Consider the following 22033-nt stretch of genomic DNA (forward strand, 5'->3'; position numbering starts at 1 on the left):
CCATTCTGACATTCAGTTTGGAGTTCAGGAGATTGTCTTGACCAGGACCACACCCCTAAATGCATTGAAGCAACTGCCATGTGATTGGTTGATTAGATAATTGCATTAATAAGAAATTGAACAGGTGTTCCTAATAATCCTTTAGGTGAGTGTATAGTCCTGCTGTACTGTCTCCAGTGTGAAGTGAAAAGTTCCTGTTTGCTTGAGTGCACATCCAAGCCAAAGCTTTGTTCAAGGGTTGCTGAATGCGTCTCTCAGACACTCAAAGAATTCATTCAAGAAAGAGGAAACACATGTAACCATGCTGCATGATAGTCCCGTTATACAAAGTCTTACACGCACTGTGTAGATATTTAGTATCAGGTTTTGTGGATGATGTGTGCATTACAGCCAATGCCCAAAATCCCCTTCGGCTGCAGATTTCTCCAGGCCTTGCCTTTACAAGCTCTCCTAACACCGCCAACACTTCAGCACACAGAGCAACTAGTTTTTGATCAAGGCCATATTTTACAATGAAGCAGGAAATATATTTTTATGTCTCACCTGGCAGAGATGAGAATTAAATTAGCTTGACTTTTACACCCTCTAGTGGATTGAAGTATCGCACAAGTACAGGGAAGAATTGAATGTCTTCGTGGTTGGACACATTCTCAGGTAATGTGAGAAAGGAGCACTTTTCCAAATCACGCTGAACTTCAGATTCGCAAGTTTTCTTTACAAAAAAAAAAAAAAGAAATCACTGACACTGAGATTAGAACACTTACTTTTAGCAGCGTCCACATGCTTTTGTCGTGTGCACATGCTGCATGATGTCCTCGGTGAGCAATAGAAAAACAAGCTCTACAAATGTCACATCTTAATTTACTTGGCTGAAATTTATGTTCAGTTAGCAACACGCTGATAAGACCTACGGGTGAGCAAATGTTGAACACGTTCATGGTGGAAGAACATCTGAGCTGGGAAACAAAAGTGCAGCTGTTTGCATTGATGGGGCTTTAGCAGTGACTAAGTCGTCAGCCGGACACAAGCCTTAAATCTTAAAGCCTTAAAGATCACAGCCATTCGTTGTAAGCTCTAATGTCATGCATGATGTGTTGTAAGCAGTTCATTAAGCCAAGACTGCTTAATTCCTGTCTCATAACTAAACAGTGCACAAACATATGAGGCAGCTGATCGGCAACTATTCCATGGTCATGCCTTTTTATTGGAGCAGCACATAAACCTGACCTGGCACTGTTCTTTCCTGACCAACAGTGGAAACTGGCAAATACTGGCCTACCTTACAGGCATTTATAATAGTCTCAGTGGACTACGTCTGTATTTAGCAGTCTTATTTTCCAAAATTGGAGGAAAGTGACAAAATAAATGCATTCAGGAGTTTCCAAATCCATCATCATTTTTTGGACACAAACGTAATTCGAGTGGACTTCATTCTCAACACCATTAACACTCACCTCACACAATTGACCAATGGCTAAGCCACGCCCTCAAATGCGATGAGCCAATCACGGTGAGCAGCTAACCCTCTAACACTCTCTGCTTCCTTGTCCATTGAAATGCATTGCAGTTAGTCAGTTTTCATTCGTTTTTTTAAAACTTAAAATTTTATACTTAAATTTGTAATTTTAAGTATAAAAAGGTCAAACGGTGTGCATGGGGTAATGGGGCGGCAGTGGCTCAGTGGTTCATGTAGATTGTCTACAAACCGAAAGGCTGGTGGTAAGGCTGCCGACTAATCTCTCTCGCTATTGGCGGTTCTATGGCGGCTATGGTTGTCAAGGAGAGACACCTCTGGCTGAATTTATCAGGCATCAAACAAAAAGACAGGGCTTTCCTCCTTGATTTGTCACAGTCGTCAACAGGTTTCAGGAGGTGAAAAAACAGTCAGCAACCTTTGAGCAAAATCACCCTCGCTGCTCAAATCCTAAGAAATCTGCTTTAAGTGGGCAGCCACAGCCATCCACCAGCTCAAAAAGAGAGCGTCGCCTCTAGAGCCCCTGCTCAATGAGCATTAGGGCATAGACAGCGCTCTCAATCAAAGCCTCAACAAAAGCATGGCAACCTGAGGGCCATCTTGCAGGCAAAAAAGGCTTCGGGAAGAGATTCATGCAAACGTAGGATCTCTTCGGGCTGCCCCGATCGAGGTCGTCTGCTCCGCGTAGCCCAAAGGAAATCAATGTCGCGTTCCGACGTCAAGTGCACTTCGGGACACATCAGTTTCCAGTGAACGAGTGCTGCACTGTGTTCCTCCACCGGGCAGGGTGTTCGGGTTTTACTTCATAGTTCTTCAAGAAGATAATAGATATTCAAGAGGTTCAAGATCCTCACTATTCCCATCATCATGAATCAAATTCAATCCGAGGATTGGTTTTTCACAATAGATCTGAAGGATGCCTAATTCCACGTTTACCAAATGAATGGATGCAGCTCTAGCTCCACTGAGGCTTCAAGGTATTATTGTTATTATTTTGACGACTGGCTTATTATGGCCTAGTCACAAGTGCTGGCAGTTCGGCATCAAGATGTAATCCTTGCCCGCATCCAGAGCCTGGGGTTGAAACTCAACACAAAAAAGGCGTTTTGGCACCAGCTCAGAGAACCACATTCTTGGAAGTTGTGTAGGACTCGATGTGGGCACAATTGTCTTCTACAAGGATCGAGTCCATCCTGGCCAAGGTGACCAGGATAGAGCTAGGCCAAGCCATCAATGTGAATTTTTTTTGAGAGTGTCAGGGCTCATGGCAGCAACGTCCAATGTCAATCCATTCGGCCTGCTGCACATGAGGGCCCTGCAGTGGCGCTTGAAAACCAAGGGGTTTTCCCGGAGGGAAATTGTTGTGTCACACAGAACCACATGGCCCAGTTTGTCGGGAATTTGGGTTGAATGAAGAGCAAGGACTCAAGGATGCGGAGTAAAGGGCTTTATTAAATAGCAAGATAAACGAAATAATAACAAACCACTCTACAGGAAAAAAAATGTGGCAGCTGGACTAGACAAGACTAGACAGGATAGAGCATGTAAACACAGAAAATAGGAAAGTAAACCAGTAGGGGAGAGCAGGTGGGGCAAATAAAGCAATAGTAGCAAGACGGGCATGTTTAAGATGATAAAGAGTGGAGCACATGGCTTTGTTTTGTTTGTTTATTGGTGCCACACAAAACAACACGAACACGCAGCCAATGAGAGCTTTCACCGACTGCAAGTCCACACTGAACATGGCAACATGTAAGCGAACGGCCCTATGAAACACCCGACCTGTGTGCTACTACAGCACAAGACAACAAGAAAGCATGCAGCCGATTATAAAAAGCATTGTCCATGTTGGGACCCTCGGTAACACTTTATTTTACGACCCGCAAACAACTGTGTAAGTACACTGAAATTACGGTGTACGTTTCTGTAATTATAGTGTACTTACGTGTAGTTATAAGGGAACAATATGTTAAGTTTGGGGTAATAAAGGGGTAACAAGCAGATATACAAATAAGCAAATTATTTAATTAGTTAAAAAATAACAGGTACTTATTCTGTTAATATATTCCAGACAAAAATTGTACGTCTGTTTTTTATAAAACATATCACATTTCTGGCAAAATATGTTCTTGTGCAATGTTACAGGGTAATTTTGACATCTGTGGGTTAAAAATTACACACACACACACACACACACACACACACACACACACACACACACTATGATAAAAATTAAATTTATTGGCATTTCTTACTAGATTACTTTTTAATCTAGTGTTTTTGCTTTGATTTTAATTTAGACCGTACCATGTGGTAATTAGTACTTACCTTATCCCATTGAATTGCAATGACACTTAAATGTCAGGGCAAATATACTGTGTAATTAAAACGTTTTTGTTTTGTTTTTGATAGCAGTACCTTTCTCTGTAATTATTACAGTGCATATAGTGTTGTTTCGTTTTGCAACATAGTAAAGCGTTTGTTACCCCCTTGTTCTGCGTAGTTACAGAATAAGTGTAACTCCTGCGGGCTGTAAATTAAAGTGGTGCTTGTTACCCCTTTATTACCCAAAACTTAACATATTGTTCCCTTATACCTACACGGAAGTACACTATAATTACAGAAACGTACACCGTAATTTCAGTGTGCTTAGACAGTTGTTTGCGGGTCGTAAAATAAAGTGTTACCGGACCCTCATATTTCGGACGACTACATAACATCTGAATAGCAGTTTTCTTGCTAATGATCATTGCAATTTTGTCTTTCAAGAAAACTTATTTTGATATCCTGCACAAATTAATGTATATACTGTTGTGTATGTTAAGGTGTGTCTACAATATACAATGTATTAATGACGGATAACTGACATGTAACTGTATCTATTTGTGTAGAATGCAGTTCCTCTCCATGTATGCATGACGGCACCTGCATCTTACACTCCTCTCATTCCTTCCACTGCGCCTGTCTGGCTGGATATACTGGAACGAGATGTGAACATGGTGAGAGCAATCTTTTTAAGAGAGAAATGTAACATTTAAGAGGATGCTTATCCATGTGTAACAGGGCTTAGGTATAAACTTGGATTGCAGCTGATTTGCCGTTGTTGGTAACATGTTACATTTGTATGTGCATGATCTCTCAGTGCTTGAATGCAGAAGGCCTTTGATTCCAGCCCACGGGACTGCAGTGCATCTGGATGTAAGGGTTGGAGGACATGTTCTGTTCCAGTGTGACCCTGGATACACATTAAATGGTTTCCAGATGGCCGCCTGTCTGCTGGATGGGTCATGGAGTACACCAACTCCACAGTGTGGTGAGCAACTGAAAACTCATTATGAGGTATAGATGCAGGGCTGCAGGGCAATAATAATAATGATGATAATTCAATTCAAATATGTTTTAATCAGTTTCTCTTAAAAAGTGTCATCATATGCAGCCTCTATTCAATATGTGTTCGCTAATATAGTTGAAGGATGAATGTATCTTTTCACCAGTGCCTGACCACAACTGTGGCATTCCTCCAAAGCCAGAGCATGGTGATCACTTCCTTGTTTATGGACCAAATGATATACTTATTGCTACACAGTATTTTTGCTTTAAGCAATACAAACTGAATGGAGCCCCTCAGAGAACCTGCCTGGGCAACAACACTTGGAGTGGGACGGCACCAACCTGTGTCAAAGGTACTGGACTCAGAATTTAGCTAGAAATCTATTTATTGAATCTTAATTAGTATTGGCAAATTAAGTTGTTATTGCTGTTGTTTCTTCAAGAGCTATAGGTCCAGAGATGAAGTTCTTTAAAGTCTTCTTCTGGTGGCACTGAACTACTAAATCATGCTTTAATTTATTTTTTAACTGAAATTAAAACCATTTCTTTGGACATTTTTTGGCAAATCTGTGGGTGACTAGATGGCCATTAGTCACTGCTTATTACAACTACCTATGCTCTCAAGCATACAAGATCTTCACTTGCTATGTTTCCATCCACCTACTTTTATGCATCGGGGTATCGCATAAAAAACACTGGATGAAAACTCTAAAAATGCACTTTAAAAACTTTGCACTCAATTGAGGAAGATAAAAAAATATCCGATAACAAAACCATAACTACATAAACTACGATGGAAACACACCTATCGATGATCAAATAAGTCACGCGAGTTTGCATGACTCGTGACATAAAATCATTATTGCTATATTTATCATTAGCGTGTATGCTAGGGTGACCACCCGTCCCGCGTAGCGCGTGCGCGCACAGCGTTTGAAGCCCAATTCATGCGTCCCGCAAATTGAGACCGCGTCACGCATAATCAATGCTTGCTCAAAAAAAAGTCGGTCACTCTTTATCCTCGAGACGCAGGCAGCGAAACGTTGTGCCTGAACACGTTCACGTTCATGAACTTGTTCATATTTTGGGTGAACTGAACGTATTTTTTAACTGCCTGTCCTGATGAACGTGTGAACTCGTTCATTCTGGTGTCGCACGCTCTCTCAGTTTAACTTCGTTCAATGGGGTGCCAGATTTCTATAGAGCCTTCCAGGCGAACACCCTGCTAAAACTCACCGTAAACAGGGCTCAATATGTAGCGAAAAAACACCAAATCTGGCAACACAAACCACCAGCCGTCGACAAAGGCGTCGTATGATAATTTAAACGGATTTTATAACGAGGTCGGTGAAGATGGGAAAAATCTTACATTTCTGTGTAAACTTGAACTTAACTAGTTCATTTTAAAATGTGTGAACTGAACTTTGAACTAGTTCATGTAGAAAGTGAACTTCATCAAGACTGGTTGCCACTCCCACGTGACCTGCTGACTAGGTTGATGTCAACTTTTTCATTGTTGTCATGACAGCGCAGCTTCTCATTCAGTGAACCTCTGGAGTTGTGAGTTTAGACTTTTTTTCGACTTTTTTTTAAACTGTTCCTGTGGTGTTGTTGAGCAACTATAATTCCTGTTAATCCTATAATTTTATACTTTTATTGATTTAAAGTGAATTAATTGTAATAAAAATAAATAAAATTAAATAGCTAAAGTAAATCGTAAGTGGAGTGCTGTCAATTCATTGAATGTTCAAAATATTCATCTTTATTTAGAAAACAAATACACATTGGTTGGCCTATTCATGAGAATATATCAGCAATTATACATGTTTAGGGAATAGGGCATTATTAATGCATGTGCTAAGGTATGTGCTTTTTTTTAACAATTATTTATGTACAAACAGTAAGGCAATAGTAACAATTCTAGATATGGGTAAACCTCTATCAGAGTCTGCCCGTGGGGTGGGGGCACCGCTGCGCCAAGCAGTGTCCCACATTGTCCCTCAGAAACATACCCCTTGTCCCCCCTTGGGCTTATTAGCAGGTGGTCACCCTAGTGTATGCTAGGTCTGGTTGCTATTTTATTTCTGTATTTTCATGAGCACTTTTTGTTGGTAGTGCAGTGCTTTTATTAATCCTTTGAATTTCTTCTACTTACAGAGCTGGACATCATTTCTGGAGCAGATAATGAACGAAACAAAGGCAAAGACAAACACAAACATACTGGACAAGATGAAGTGGGCCATTCCAAGAACAAAACTTCAGAAGAAGAAGAAAATGAGTCAAACCCAGACAAAGATAGACCAAAAAAACCTCCCGCTGGAAATGATGATGGGGGAATAGATGTAGAGCTGGGAAAAGATATTGGCAAAGATATTGGGAGTAAATTTGTACAAAAGCCTAAAGTTGAAAATAAGGAGACTGACAGCAACACGATTGGAAAGAAAGAAACTGGAGGGGATAATGACAATCTTAAACTCCTTGACAAAGATGGACACCTAAATATTAGAGAAAAAGATGGCAGTCCAAAAAAAGATTTGGACATGGATTTCATAGATATTATGTTGATAGACAATAATCAGACAGCAAAGGACAAAACCAAAGATGGCGGCATGGACAAAGGACAAAAAATAACCGATGGACCCCAATACACCATAAGCCTGACCGAGGATGAGAAAGAAAACATTCTTTATGAAATAGATATCACACATAGAGGGAATAACACTGAATTTTTAAATAGGAATGACATAGAAGAAAATTTGGGGACACTGCTTCAAAAAGAAACCAAAGAACTCCCAACAGCTACGACTGGGAATATCAGCTCAGGAGTCATACCTACAGCGATCAATAACAGCACAGCAGTCATACCTACAGTGATCACAACTACCGCAAGAGTGGCTACGAGGGTTAAACCTATGGAAAAGGTCAAAGAGGATACAGTAAATGAAAAGACAGAAGAGCAACTTTTGCAACAAGAAACAAATAGAGAATCTCAATCAAACCTAAAGAATGAAGGTGAATATCCACAAGCATCTTATTGAAACTCTATGAACATCTTTACATTCATTAGACCGTTTCTTTGAGTTAGAATGAAAACAAACACTATCTATACAGAGAAATGAACGCAACTGATAATATGTTAAGTGCTGGTTGAACATGTGTGAGAATGATATGCAAACACACGCTGACTGACGGGGAACACGTTATCCTTTAATTCGGACCAAATGCAATGATTGAAGGAACATATTATGGTCCTACTCCTTCCACAGATGATATATATATATATATATATATATATATATATATATATACTGTATATATTTGGGTGTGATGAGATTTCTTGTCGAGTGAAAAGCGATATCTTGCGATATAGCCATGGTGGAGCGTGAGGGTGAAATTAGCATAGAAAATACACCATGGCCTCCACTGTTGTTTCGCTGTTTTTATAAAAATAAAAACCCTTGTAAGCTATTGTAAACGTTTACTCTGCTCATCCAGCAAGAGTTGCAGTCGCACACAGGGCAGTAGGAATCACAGTTCACTGATCGACAGAGCTATAGACGTCCGATCAATGCCTTATCTTGTAGAATGTATGCTCAACACAGCTGCTCCCAGATACACAGAATACGTGCGATCGTGAATCCCAAAGAAAAAGTCAAACGTGAGCTAATTAGGCTGCATACAATAGCCTGTCTCCCAATATCAAACCCTCTCTGGACTGTGTAGTTGTGGCTCTGGTCTCTGAGTGCACTTTGAATATTGAGAGAGTACTTTGATTACGGTTTGCAGTTAATAAGACTAAGAGAAAACTTTATTTTATTTTAGTTAGTGACACAGTTTTTATTTCTTTGTTCAATTTGTGGAAAGGGGTTCAGTTAGGAAGTTCAATCAGAAGTTCTGGAGTTCATGAACAGTAAGGTCTGAAGAGACTCATTTGAAGTCATACTTGAGAGAAGCCACTCAGTTGAGTTTGTGGCAGAACCTTTTTACAGTGCTTGTATATTGTTGTCTTTCAATACTTTTGATAATTCATACTTATAAAGTAGAACTAAAATTACATTCATTATAAGATTATTTGTTAAAATATTTTAAAAATGCTCCTGCAGACTATTTTTTCAAGTCATGATTTTTGTCATTGATGATTTCTATTAAATATTATGCATATATGTATAAGTATATATACACATTTGGACCGCTCAAGATAGTGATTGCTATCAGGATATTACGAGACTTTCATCCAGCATAACAAAAACGGTTTATGTAGAGAATCGCCTATTGCACCTTTAATTAGCAATAATTCAAAATTAAAATACTCAGCACACCAGGTGAATATAAAACGCAGGAGCGAAATAACCACTAACCAAAGACGTAGTGATAGATGTAGGAATAGACTAAACAGCAGTATACACTGACTAAATGAGTGAGGGGCAGGTGGACGCTAGGTCGACTAAGGAAATAATCACAGGAACTGGGAACACATAAAACTAAACCAAAACTGAACAAACCTGACGTTGGTTAACGACTAAAAATAGTCGACCAAAAACATACAACACAACCAGTTTTGTCCGATTCCCAAAGGAAATGAAATGATCCCAAAAGTTGATCGTAGAGACCATCGGTGGCAATCTTTCTACAATCTACTTAGGCTTACAATGCTTTTGAGAATTGCAGCCCTGACAAATTAGCATTAGAATTGCATTTTTTCCCCCACCCCAACTTCTCATTTCTTAATTCTTTCTCAAGGTTTTTTATTTTAGTTGATACGTGGATGAATATGTTGGGTGTTATCCAATGTTTAAAACTCTTGACTGGACAGATAGTAGCCTCTGAACAGTCATGTTAATGGGACTAATAACATGCATAGGCCACACATAAGTAATACACATGCTTTGAGCACTGTTACTGTACTCAGATCACCCAAACCCAGATAACAATAACCATTGAAACCATTGCAATGTTTACATTTTCCACTCTCTCACACTTTCTCTTCTCTGTCTCAGGGGGTGAAGGGAGACTGTGTCCTCGACTGGCACCATTGTATCATGGTTACTATGAGTCAGTACCTGGCCTCACTCCTGAAACAGTGGAGTTCTTCTGCAACCAGTCGTATGCTCTGAGTGGCAGCCATCGCAGGACGTGTCAGACTAATGGCTCCTGGTCTGGCATACAGCCTGTCTGCATTAGAGGTCAGTGCAGTCTTACAATTTCTCTCTTTCAAATGTATAAAAGGGGGAAATTAACTACGAATGAATTGGAATAATTGAAAAACACATGATTAAGAGCCATTATGTTGAATGTTTGTTTTGATTCCATTGTTTGACACTGTGGGTCTACTTAGTATATACTGTAAATGAATACGTATAAATGCTAAATGAAGTCACAATCACCTTGTTGAAAGCCCACCAGCGGATGGACATTCTCAAATCATTCCTAGTCCTGAAATTGACACGCAAGCTGGTGTTGGGATGTGCCCATTGAAACACTCTCGGCCTAAGGACATGCCACTGGGCTTTCTGTATGCACCAATAAAAACTGCTGGCTTGGGAATTCCAAATTTTGGGACCTCAATTCCATTACTACTGAAAACTGGATTAGGCAAACTCCTCTCGCGAAATAACTCCATCGAAAGAGCCCTGACTGAACAACCATCTTTTTAGACAATTCCGTGCAAGATAAATCTTGGTTGGTTGGTAAAGAAACTGCAGAGGAAGCAAAGACAGAGTGGACGAAACAGCTGGATGGGAAAAACTGAATCAAGATGAATAGAACAAGTTATCACAGGCTCGAAAAACTTAGCAATGTCTTCTGCCGTCTTCATTTACAGAGGTTTTAACTTTGCGGGGTGTGCTGAATATAAAAGCAAAGGCTGCCAGAGGGAGGAACAAGATGTTGGAAAGATACAAGATGTCAAGAGGCCTGACACACAAATGAGACATTAAATCACATTCTCTAGGTGTGTGAAGTAACCCACGATGCAAGATGGACCCGACATAAACGGGTAGCAAAACAAATGGAGAAAATTCGGAGGGTAGAACCTATAATAATAACTACGAAAACAAGCTTCATAAAACCTGACATAATGGTAGATGACGGCTGTACCCTTGATGTATCCATAGTAGCAGTTTGTCGATGGAAAACAGTTATAAGTTGAGGATTGTAAAATATGGCTCCCCAGAAATCGTCGCTGTTCTTTAGTCATGGACTGGAACCAGCGCCCCGATCGAACGCCACCCAGCGATCATATCAAGTAGGAGTCTGATGTATGGCCCTTCAGGGGAGATGTGTGGCCCTTCAGTTCCACAGGTCTCGCCTGGAAATACTATGATCTATATACACGAGGAACTTGAAAACTTACGGAAAGTACCTTGGCATCATTCTAGATGACCTGCAAGAGCAGCGACGACCTCGCCACAGTGTACTATTAGCACCTCTTTAGGCGTCTCAGGCTCAAGTGGAATGCCATTGCCACCACTAATGATGGAGACTTGATAACTTGATGTCAATTGCCAGAGAGTAAGAGAAGTCATGTGTATGGAGGGAAGCACAACATATTTTTATAGTGTCAGGACGTGTGCCTGTGGGATTACAAAGTGTTTGTGTATCGGAACTGTGAGTTTAAAATGACATCTTGAGCTTTGTTATAAATAAATTTGATAAACTCAGTACTGGACTGGAAGTGTGTGTTGTTTCTGATGTGTGAGATCGAACAACACCTCAAATGCCTGCTATAGACTGCAATTTCGACAATCCTGTAAGATCATTACAAATATCAGGGCAACATGGTCTGATGTCGCTTCACATGGTTCTGCTCTGCACCAACCACTTTAGTGTCTGGTTAAGTTAGACTTTCGCACTGAAACTTACAATGTGCACCCAAGTGTGATAACAGACTAAAATACGGATTTTCACTTTAAAATAACTGATAAACGGGTGTAGATTTGGGGGTGATTAGAAGGTTATTATAGACAGAGACTTGTGGGCAAATGTTTCCCAGATTCAAAGATTACTACACTTTTCATAAGTAATCCTGAGAATTTTTATGACCACAGACCAATCAGGACCTCTGTAAAATGTCTCACCTGAAAGACTATAGTGTGCAGTGTAACTCTACTGAGGCATGAGGACGTACAGCGAGACGCCTCCTGTTGGCCTCACCCGCACCTTAGTTTTCCCAGCAGTTTCCAGTCCAGATACTGACCAGCTCAACCACGCTTAGCTTCGATGGGAAACCAGGCGAGGGTTACAGAGCGATAGATATTGGCAAATGTAATTGAATTAAAGGGGTCATGAACTGGCTTTTTAAATTTAATGAACTGGCTTTTTAAACATAAGTCAACTTATGACGTTCGCTTGGTTTTTGCATTCAAAAACATCCAAATGAACCAGTAATAGGCTATTTTCTACCCTAGTTTTGAGGCTACCTGAAAACGCTGGGTTTTTATGGGCGTCTCGCACTGAAGACTTGGAAGTAAACGCCCACTGCTGTGAGTAGGGGTGCACGATATTGAAAAAAAAATTATAATGCGATATCAATAATGAATATTGCGATATCGATATTAATTTAGATATTTTTAAAATATGAAAAATTACTAAAGTTATGGGAAAACGGAAAAATATATATTAATAACAATTAAAACAAATTCTTAGAACTCAAGGTTTATTTCAACAGACAGTCATATTGGACTGGTGCAACATGAATAAATAAATAATAACCACGTCTACTACAGAACAGGACATGTTTTACTGGTTGTACAGTATAAAATAAATAAATGAGCATGTTAATAGAACAGAAAATGTTAGAAAAAATAAAATGAATCCAAAAAAAAAAAAAATGTCAAGAGAAACGAGGCCCATCAACAACCGTGTATCCGCCTTTAGAGGGCAATTTGCACTTTCCCCGGCAACTCACAGGTAGACTACAGATTGCAAGTCAAAAAGACAAGCATGTCAACCATAGCTGGTCTAAGACGTGAACGATGAGCCGTTGTTCTGTCGATCTGTCCTACCTTGTCAGATTTTCCTACCGTAGCGCAAAATTATAGCCATATCTATCGGTTCATACTACCTCGTCGTAAAATCCTACTGAGCGTTTCTGCTTCGCGTCTGTGACTAGTACATAAAATATTTCAGTGTAACTTTGCCGAATTTTCTTATTAGGCTATGTTACGGTGATTTTACAGTGAAAAGTAAGTTACCTCTTCAGATTGTCCTATGAAATAAACGGTAGGATGATTTTACGTTGCAAAATACCTCATCAGATTGTGCTACCAGTATGAAATAAACGAGTAGTATGATTTTACAGTGCAAAATGCCTCATCAGATTGTCCTACCAGTATGAAATAAACGAGTAGTATAATCGTGTGTGTGTTTATATTTTACACCAAACAATCAAATCAATTCGCCGCCAATTCATCAATTTAATGTGAGAGTAAACAGTTCTCATTACTGCTATTATATCTTTGTATAGTAATAATTGACATAAATAGTGAAAAAAGATCTCGCGCAAGTAGTAAAATATTATGGGCGTGTTGTTCAGCGTGACAAAAATGACGTATTATTGATGTGCGCATGCGCAGTAAGCCTTGGTAGGACAATCTGACGGGTAGGATGGAATGTCAGAACACCGTCACTATGTTTCCCCCTGTACTAAATGTTCTCTCTGATGGGGAACTAGTTGCAGGAATACACAGATACTTTCTTGCCAGCTTGCTCAAAGTGGGGTAGCTCGCTTTGTGACACTTCCACCAGGTTCACTGTCAATGGAGGGGGTGAGGAGGTAGCTATTGAGCTTTTTATCAAAAACATTTACCTTTCTTGCGATTTCTTTCATCTCTGATTGTACCCTGGTCGTGAGAATTGGGACGCGCTCCTCACTGATATACTTAGTTTTAAATCTTGGATCCACAAAGGATGCCATGTCCAGCAGATCTTCTGTGGCCTGATCCCACTTGGCATTCAGGTACTGGAGGATCTTTGATTTGATGGACTAGGTGAGCTCAGTGTCCTCTTCATCTCGAATCAAAGCTTGAGTGTTGAGAAGATGAAGGACCGGTTTAACAGAAGATACACTGACGTAGCTCTTCCCCGACAGTGCATCAGTGAAGTCCGGCAGGGGAGGGGCCTTGTTGATCGATTCGAGAACGTCAATGTCCTGCCATGACGGTATCAAGTGCCTGTGGTTCTTGTCGGCCGAAAGAACTGAAGCCACCGCCTTCTGCTGCTCCAGCACCATTTCAATCATGTGCTGCTTGGATCCCCATCTGGTTTGGCAATCTGTAACCAGTGCTTGCTTTGGAAGGTTGAGCTCCTTCTGTGCCTCTGTCAAAGCTCTCCTCTTCTTCCAGGAGTGAGAAAAGTGGCCCACAATCTTTTTGCACAGTCAATGCGAGCATCATCTTTAATTGCGTTTTCTAGAACTAAAATGAAGTAAAGACAAAATCAGAATGTTATATGAAATTTTTTCCTAAATAAACACCAAGTCATCACCAGTGGTGGAGAGAATTACTCTGTTAGAAGTAAAAGTCCTGCAAAAGTATGCAAGTATATCATCAGGTAAATAGTTAGTGTTAAAGTAAAAGTCCTCAAAGCTAAAAAAAATCATCACATTTTAGAAAGTGTAAAGTTGTGTGTTTAATGGTCTAATCATTTCAGGTGGACTTATAGGCCGTTATATGGCTGTGTGTAGTTACATTTATAATAAAACATTTTAATTTATGAACTGTTTTGTGTGCAGAAAAAAAGTAACAAGTAACTAAAGTGGAGTAAAAAGTGGCATGAAAAGGAAAGACTCAAGCAAAGTACAATTAATTCAACATAGTACATGTACTTGAGGAAGTCTACTTAGTTAAATTCCACCACTGCACATTAAATGTATAGCAGTTTGTATCTATTAAAACAAGTTATAGCAACACATACTAGTGAAAAAGAAAAAAAGGTTTATTTAAATGGGTCTATTTTTTTCAGTTATTGCAATGTATCATATAAATTAAATATGATTGTGTCAGCTTCGAGATCTATACAATATAATGTCAGTGTATACACTAATAAAAATTCTATCCCTTATACATTTAATGAAAGTAACAAATAATTTAAGAATTACCAACAGCATTGTGCAACAGGTCCAGGTGTCCAAAACATTGTAGCCTCTGCCATTTGTTGAGTTCTGCAGCCTTCTTCACATTGCTCCCGTTGTCAGTCGTTATAGCCACCTGATGCTCTGGACGCAGCCCCCATGAATCCAGCGCATCCCTTAGGCCAACGGAGATGTTTTGTCCCGTGTGGTCCTTGGGGAAGTAGGATGTCTGAAGGCATTTGCTGACGAGTTCATACTCGGGCGTAATAATGCACAGTGAGACTTATGTACGGTTCCGTAGTGCGACTGGACCAAAGGTCGGTCATGGATGAAAAATATTCAATCTTTCCGACTCCAAACTCTGCCTGCACCACCTTTCTGCACTGTTCATAAGGTTCCGGGATAGCTATCTGTGAGAAATATGTGCGGGATGGGATTTGGTACCGTTTGTCTACATCCAGAAGCTTCTTGAAGCCTTTATTTTCCACTGCGTGGATGGGCATCATATCTTTGGCCAAATAGTATGTTATAGCATTGGTGATTTCGGTATGCCTCTTTGAGTTTTTCTCGTACTTTGTGCCACCAGCAAAAGCACTCGCTAGCGAGACGGGGCGCATTAAAAAAAGAAAAACGCATAATTATCGCGAGACTTTCGATAATGATATCGATCGAGCGACGTAATATCGCGATAACGATATTGATTCGATATATCGTGCACCCCTAGCTGTGAGTGGATAACAGTTTTGCATATTATAATGAGTTTCGACTCACCCGTCGGTGCACTTGGGGGAAATTATTTTGAAAACGTCCAATGTTGTAAAATGGCGACCGGAATGATTCGCCCATACATGTTCGACCCTTAGATGTCAAAAGCTCAAGATTTCTTAGTTCATCACCCCTTTAACAACACACATTTTTGAGAAACCCAAGATATTTAGAATACTACAACTCAAAGTATTTTCATAAATACTGCACTGACATCGGTATTCATAAAAGCTGTGTTTTGTTTGCATTCTTATTTACAGCATGCCGAGAGCCCAAAGTATCTGTGCTGGTCAACCAGAGAGTTCTTCCTCCCCACATCCCTTCCAGGTACTATTTCACTCCATACATCAATGCATATGCAAATTTAGTTTTACTGGTTTTCCATTAAATAATGTGATATAATTCTCCCATTCCTTCCAAAGCCACACTTTCAAATAATACAGTTTATGTAAAATGTGAACTGTAAACTTCCAGGGTGCTGGTAGCATTTCATTTATTCGGTATGTTTCTCTTTAGGAAAACACCTGTGCATAAGTTTTATTCTTCTTCTGGGGCAACCAATTTCTTAAGGGAAGTGTGGCCCACCCAGACCCCTTTCAGCCTCCCCCCACTCCCACAGGGCTTTCACCATCTCTACACACACATTGAGTACGAGTGTATGTCCCCGTACTACCAGCACTCTGGAAGTGCGCGCAGAACCTGCCTGAAGATGGGGAAGTGGAGTGGACGTCATGTCTCTTGTTCACCAGGTGAGGGCACACATGACCCAAAACATACAGCACTGCAGGAGGTGTAGCGGGCGCTGCTGAAAGGATAACTCATTCAGAAAATCTTTATTCATTTAATCACCCTCACATCCTTCCAATCCTGTATGCCTTAGAGCAGCCTAAAAGCACCATAAAAGTAGTCCAGTTATAACTTGTGCATTATATTCCAAGTCTTGCTTCATGTTTGCACATATTCAAAGTCTTGATGCACAAGATCTCCTACAACAAGTTTACATGCATCCAAGGATAAAAAACACCTTCATGCTCTCATAATATACATATCACATCACCACATTTTTCATTGATTCTCAAACGACTCAACAAATCCAAATCCAGTCTCTCTAAATCTCTTCTTTCTTTGAACCCTAACCCAAATTTTGTCCCCACAACATTGAACATTTCTAGTGTTACTATCCTTGTGGGAACATTTGGTCCACAATGTAGGGAATGCACACTCTCACACACACAGGAAAATGCATGAGGTAGTGAGGAAGTAATAAAAGACTGTATTGAGATCTCCATAACAATCCAAATCCTCAAAGTGCTCTTTTATTGATAACTTCCATAATCTGTCAAGTATTCCTTGCTTTTGTTTCTTCTCTTAGTTTCTTTTCTCTCTCTCTCTGTGCCAGTGTGTGGGAAGCTGACGAACTTTGACCCTCAGAACCCAGCAGAAACTAAATGGCCCTGGCTGGCTGCCATCTACCGTTTGCCTGTTGCAAGCAAACTAGGGAAGTTAAGTGTGACAAGGACAATGGGGAAAAGCATTGGGCCGATGGAAGAAGAGAGTGACATGGATGGTTGGCAGCTTGTTTGCAGCGGAGCCCTGGTGAACCAGCGCAGTGTGGTGGTCGCTGCCCACTGTGTCACAGAGCTGGGGAAGTTATATCCACTTGACACGGCCAAACTCCGAGTCGTGCTCGGCAAACAGTATCGCAGCGATCTGAGGGTGACCAAGGGACTGCAGCGATTACGGGTCAGTTTGAGGAACACCAACAGCTAGAAGTTTGGACATTGTTTATTATTGCTACATTCCACATTTTATACTAAAATTTTATATTTACACACAATTTAAATCTCCAAAACACTGCTGGGGGCCTCCAGGACACCCTGGCCTAGAATACAGCTCTCTGTGTAATAATCATATGCTGCCAAATGTTTTTGTACATTCTGTTATTCACTCCACGTCTCATCTCTGATTGGCCAGGTTTCCTCCATCACTCTCCATCCAAACTATGATCCCCTGGTGCTGGACTCGGATGTGGCCGTACTGAAGCTCTTGGACAAGGCTCGTATCGGAGAACACGTGAAGCCGATCTGCCTTCCGAACGCTCAGGATCCGGTAGAAGACTCCGGGCCGGGGATGGTGACAGGCTGGTCCCTCGTACCTGACCGAGAGGCTGGAAATGTTGAGAAAGCACGCGTGGGCCGTGTGATTCTGGGCGATATTGTTCACTGTGAGCAGCAATATGCCAATCACGGTGTTCCTATCAGTGTGTCTGAAAACATGCTGTGTGGGCGCCAGGGTGCGGGCGCTGGTCAGTCCAACATCTGCCCTGCCGACACTGGAGGGATTCTCATCTTCCCAGTCTCCAGTCCCACATCTCCACAAGGACAGGGTTCACAAGAGTGGAAACTTTCAGGGTTGGTCAGTTTCGGATATGATTCTTCAAACTGCAACCCAGAGCTTTACACCGTGTACACTAACGTTGCTAATTTTGTCAACTTTATAGAGGGGAATATGACATAGGCTGACATGCAATATTACATCTAGTCTCTGTCTCATTTATATTACGTCATGCATTTCCTTCTATCCCTTATAATTCTGCATAATGGGGTAATGTATACACTGGACGATGCAGTGCACAGATGTATAGGACATGGACTTGTACTTTAAACATTAAGTCCGAACACAACATGAACATCTGCCAGCTCTTTCTACAGTATGTGCTGGCCTCGACTTCTCAGGTGATGTAAAATGAGTCACATCTAGTGATAGTTGGTTTGCCTATAAATCTTTAAATTGTACATAAATTGTAAAATTGTATTTACGAAATGTAATAAGCATTATCGAAAGGTGTACATATTTACATATAATAACATATATTGAGTGTAACTCATAGTAATATGGACTGCAGTGACATTGTCTCTGAGGAGGCAAGTGAAAAATAAAAGGGGAAATAATTAACACAACAAAATGAAAACTAATCAAAATATTACAACACATTTTTCTAAAATGACAGTTCATCTGCTACAATTTTAGAGCTAATTCTTAGAAGTCGTTAAAGTGTGATCAGAATATGAGGAAAGCAGCGCCTCTATTGAGCTAGGATTGGCCTCTTGTCCGAATCTAAATAAACTGGAAACCGTTTTAGCAAGCGTTCGTCTCAGTTCAATGAATTGATGTACTTCATTGCCTGTGACTACTTCTGATGTCTACAGAGGATGTATTGTGTAATGTTTCAAATAACAGTGCAAGTTAACACTCTCATATAATACTTTACTGAGGTCCATGATGGAGGCTTGAGACTCAAGTCGATTATCTAGTCATTCTTATCTAATCGAGCTGACTATCAACTTGACATGACCATCTAACCAAATTGGGACCTTTTTTTTTTGCCAATTTTTCTTTTCAAAGCTAAAGAAATGAATCTGCAGCCATCTGCATGTTTGAAGTGAATAGAAACTGAGGCAGTATTAAGGTGATGGAGGCATGCTGAGATAAGTAGCTGTTTAAAAGCCCTTGTGATGTGATGAACATTTGAATCTTCTTTTAATAAAAAATGTAAAAACTTTAGAATATTAAGCAATATAGAATTGGTTGCTTGTTGGTAGTGTAAGGTAAACGTTACTTTAACCAGAAACTGTGTAAGTAACACCAGCATGTTCTTTATAGACAGGTTACAGTCAAATGCATATGCATTCGAGCAGATCCATGCAAATGTCAACCTTAGCATGAAAAAATAAAGTTTTTACCAAACAAAACCCTTTTTAAACCCTTGTTTCTCCCTCTCTATGACATTTTTGGTGTTAACCACTTACGTGTTTAAGCCTGCCTTTCACCTTCCCAGTTTTCCTCTTTGCTCATGTCATCTCTCAAATACTAAGTACTTAAACCTTCCTCTTTTCCACTAAACCATCAGGAAGGCTCAGTTTCCTTTTTAACCAAATTTTAAGTAAAAGTGATTCACTGATAAGTCATGGTTGCAATCAGCCATAACAACAAAATAAGAAGGAATTGTGGCAGAACGACGCAGTGTCTCGTTCCCTTCTCAGGGAACAAGGGTTATAGTCATAACCCGAGACGTTTTCAAGTCTATTTAAAAGAATGTTGCGGTCGATATAGTATCAAATCCAGCACTAAGATCGATTAATCGTGTAACACTAATATATAGATACAACCACGATCGGATGATAAGAGCAGATCATTTGTGACTGCTGTCTCAGTACTATGATGACTGAAAATCCTCGCAGATATCATTTCTTTCTAAAAAGGAATACAGTGGTGAGGATACTGCTTTTTCTAGTATCTTTGACAGAAAAGGCAGATTCGAGATTGGCCTGTAATTGACTAATTCTGTAGGATTAAGTTGCGTTTTTTTAACAAGCGGTTTAATCATAGCCAGCTTATAGGTTTTTGGTACGTATCCTAGAGACAAAGATGAATTAATGATATTTGGAAGAGGATTTGACGTTTGCATAGTTATAATTTTGTCCCTGATATTATCGATCTTATAAGTAAAGTAGTCATTACTGCTGTGTTTCTTGGAAACTTCTGGGCTTCATTAGTTTAGTCACTTTTTCAAATAATTACCTAGGATTATGTTTATTTTCTGAAAAATACCTCTAGTGAAATACCTCTAGTTTAGTTTTCTACGCTCCATTTTTCTGGCTGCTCTATAGGGGCCCGAGTGTGCTCGTTGTACCACAGCGTTGGACTATATTCTTTAATCTTCTTTAAGTGCAGTGGAGCAACTGCGTCTAAAGTGCTGGAAAAGAGAGAGTTAAAAGTTTCTGTCATGATATTGAGTTCTTCTAAGCTATCAAGGATTCTGAGATGATGAAACTGATTAGGAAGATTATTGATAAAGCAATCTTTAGTGGCAGAAGTTATAGGTCTAACATATTTATAACACGGAGTCGGCTTCGCAGCCTTGTACAGGAAACAGGCAGGGATACACTCGCAACACGAGGTAACATAAACATCGACCGACAAAGACTGAATGGAACAGAGGGAATTAATACATGGAAGAATCAAACATAATGAGGTGCAAACAGGTGAAACAGATGAAACAGGACGCTGAACGGGAGGCTGATGAGGGAGTGAGTTCAGGTGTGCAGACGAGAGGATCATGGGAAGTGTAGTGCAGGAGACGCAGACAGGATGGTGCAGACGCAGACAGTAGCCAGCAGAATTCTCAAACGTGATTTATCATTTACACTATATATTTTTACACTAAGCACCAACACTTCAAAAGAAGTATATTTTGAAGACTGTATTTCTTAGTGGTTTTGAAAATATTCCTATAAATTACAGCAACACCTCCCCCTTTGCCTTTCAGACAAAGTTCATGTTTATAACAGTAATGTTGCGGGGTGGACTCATTTAAAGTTATGTAATCGTTTGTTTTTCGCCAGGATTCTGTCAAACACAGCACATCTAGGTTACAATTTGAAACAATATCATTAACTATGAGTGATTTTAAAGTAAGGGATCGAATATTCAGCAACCCAAGCATTATTGTTTGCTCATCTGTATTATATATTTTTTTTATTTGTTGAACATCAATTCAATTTTTAACCTTAGATAGGTTTGGACCAGGGCCGGATTGGGACCCATTTTCAGCCCTGGAGTTTCATGCCTTAGACCGGCCCACTTTAGTTCACGACTGACTATGTTAAAATAATGTAATTAAAACCTCAGAATATAAGTCTGCAATAGACACACTGTTCTCTACAGCCTTGTAAATTAATTCATTTTATTTTTGAAAAATATCATCATTTCCAATTCAATGCAAAAACAGAAGCCTAAGTTCTGCTTCACAGTGAAGATTTATTAGAACAGTAAATAACAGGATAGTATCAGAATCTATTTTCTTTCAGATTTAGTATTCATAAATATCCAAACATTGAAATGAAGAAAAAAATAATAAAAACAAATATATAAAACAAAATAAAAAATAAAGATTAAAATAAAATGTTTTTTCCTTTGCAAAAGTTTAGCTTCAAGCAAGGAAGGACAACCCTAAAACAGGCCTGAGGAGAGCACTGGTCTCTGCAACTTTATCTATCACAGTGTCATTGTCCAAAGACATGAGAATTTCTTTCTCAGTGCACATGAGCATGAATGCCTCAAAGTTCTTCTGGGTTAAAGTGCTCCTGAGTCTGTTTTTTATGAATTTCACTGTTGAGAAGCTTCTCTCACAGGCTACTTGTGTGATGGACAGTGTTAATAGCAACTTGTAGGCAAGTCCAATCACATGGTAGGCATCAGTTAGAAGATTGTACTGAGATGAACACAAATAACACAGTTTTTACAGGAGGAACGAGTTTTGCTCTCTAGTTCGACATCCTGCAGTTCCATGGAAGGATCCTCATCACCTCCTTGTGGGATTTCACTAGCTGTCC

General features: G+C 39.9%; 1 protein-coding gene across 1 annotated transcript in view; it reads left to right on the plus strand.

Annotated features, from left to right (window-relative positions):
* The window catches only part of pamr1b (peptidase domain containing associated with muscle regeneration 1b), a 37415-nt gene extending 18009 nt beyond the window's left edge, over window positions 1–19406 (plus strand). Inside the window, exons 6-14 of the mRNA XM_039670273.2 lie at window positions 4366–4473; window positions 4617–4787; window positions 4969–5157; window positions 6962–7816; window positions 9802–9987; window positions 15899–15965; window positions 16155–16387; window positions 17038–17381; window positions 17613–19406. Coding sequence (XP_039526207.2) covers window positions 4366–4473; window positions 4617–4787; window positions 4969–5157; window positions 6962–7816; window positions 9802–9987; window positions 15899–15965; window positions 16155–16387; window positions 17038–17381; window positions 17613–18155 — 2696 coding nt within the window. The 3' untranslated portion in view covers window positions 18156–19406. The remainder of the gene's footprint in view (window positions 1–4365; window positions 4474–4616; window positions 4788–4968; window positions 5158–6961; window positions 7817–9801; window positions 9988–15898; window positions 15966–16154; window positions 16388–17037; window positions 17382–17612) is intronic.
* Window positions 19407–22033: the final 2627 nt, after the last annotated feature.

This window comes from Pimephales promelas, chromosome 25 (genome assembly GCF_988280905.1).
Source record: "Pimephales promelas chromosome 25, fPimPro1.hap1.1, whole genome shotgun sequence".
NCBI classification, from domain to species: Eukaryota; Metazoa; Chordata; class Actinopteri; order Cypriniformes; family Leuciscidae; genus Pimephales; species Pimephales promelas.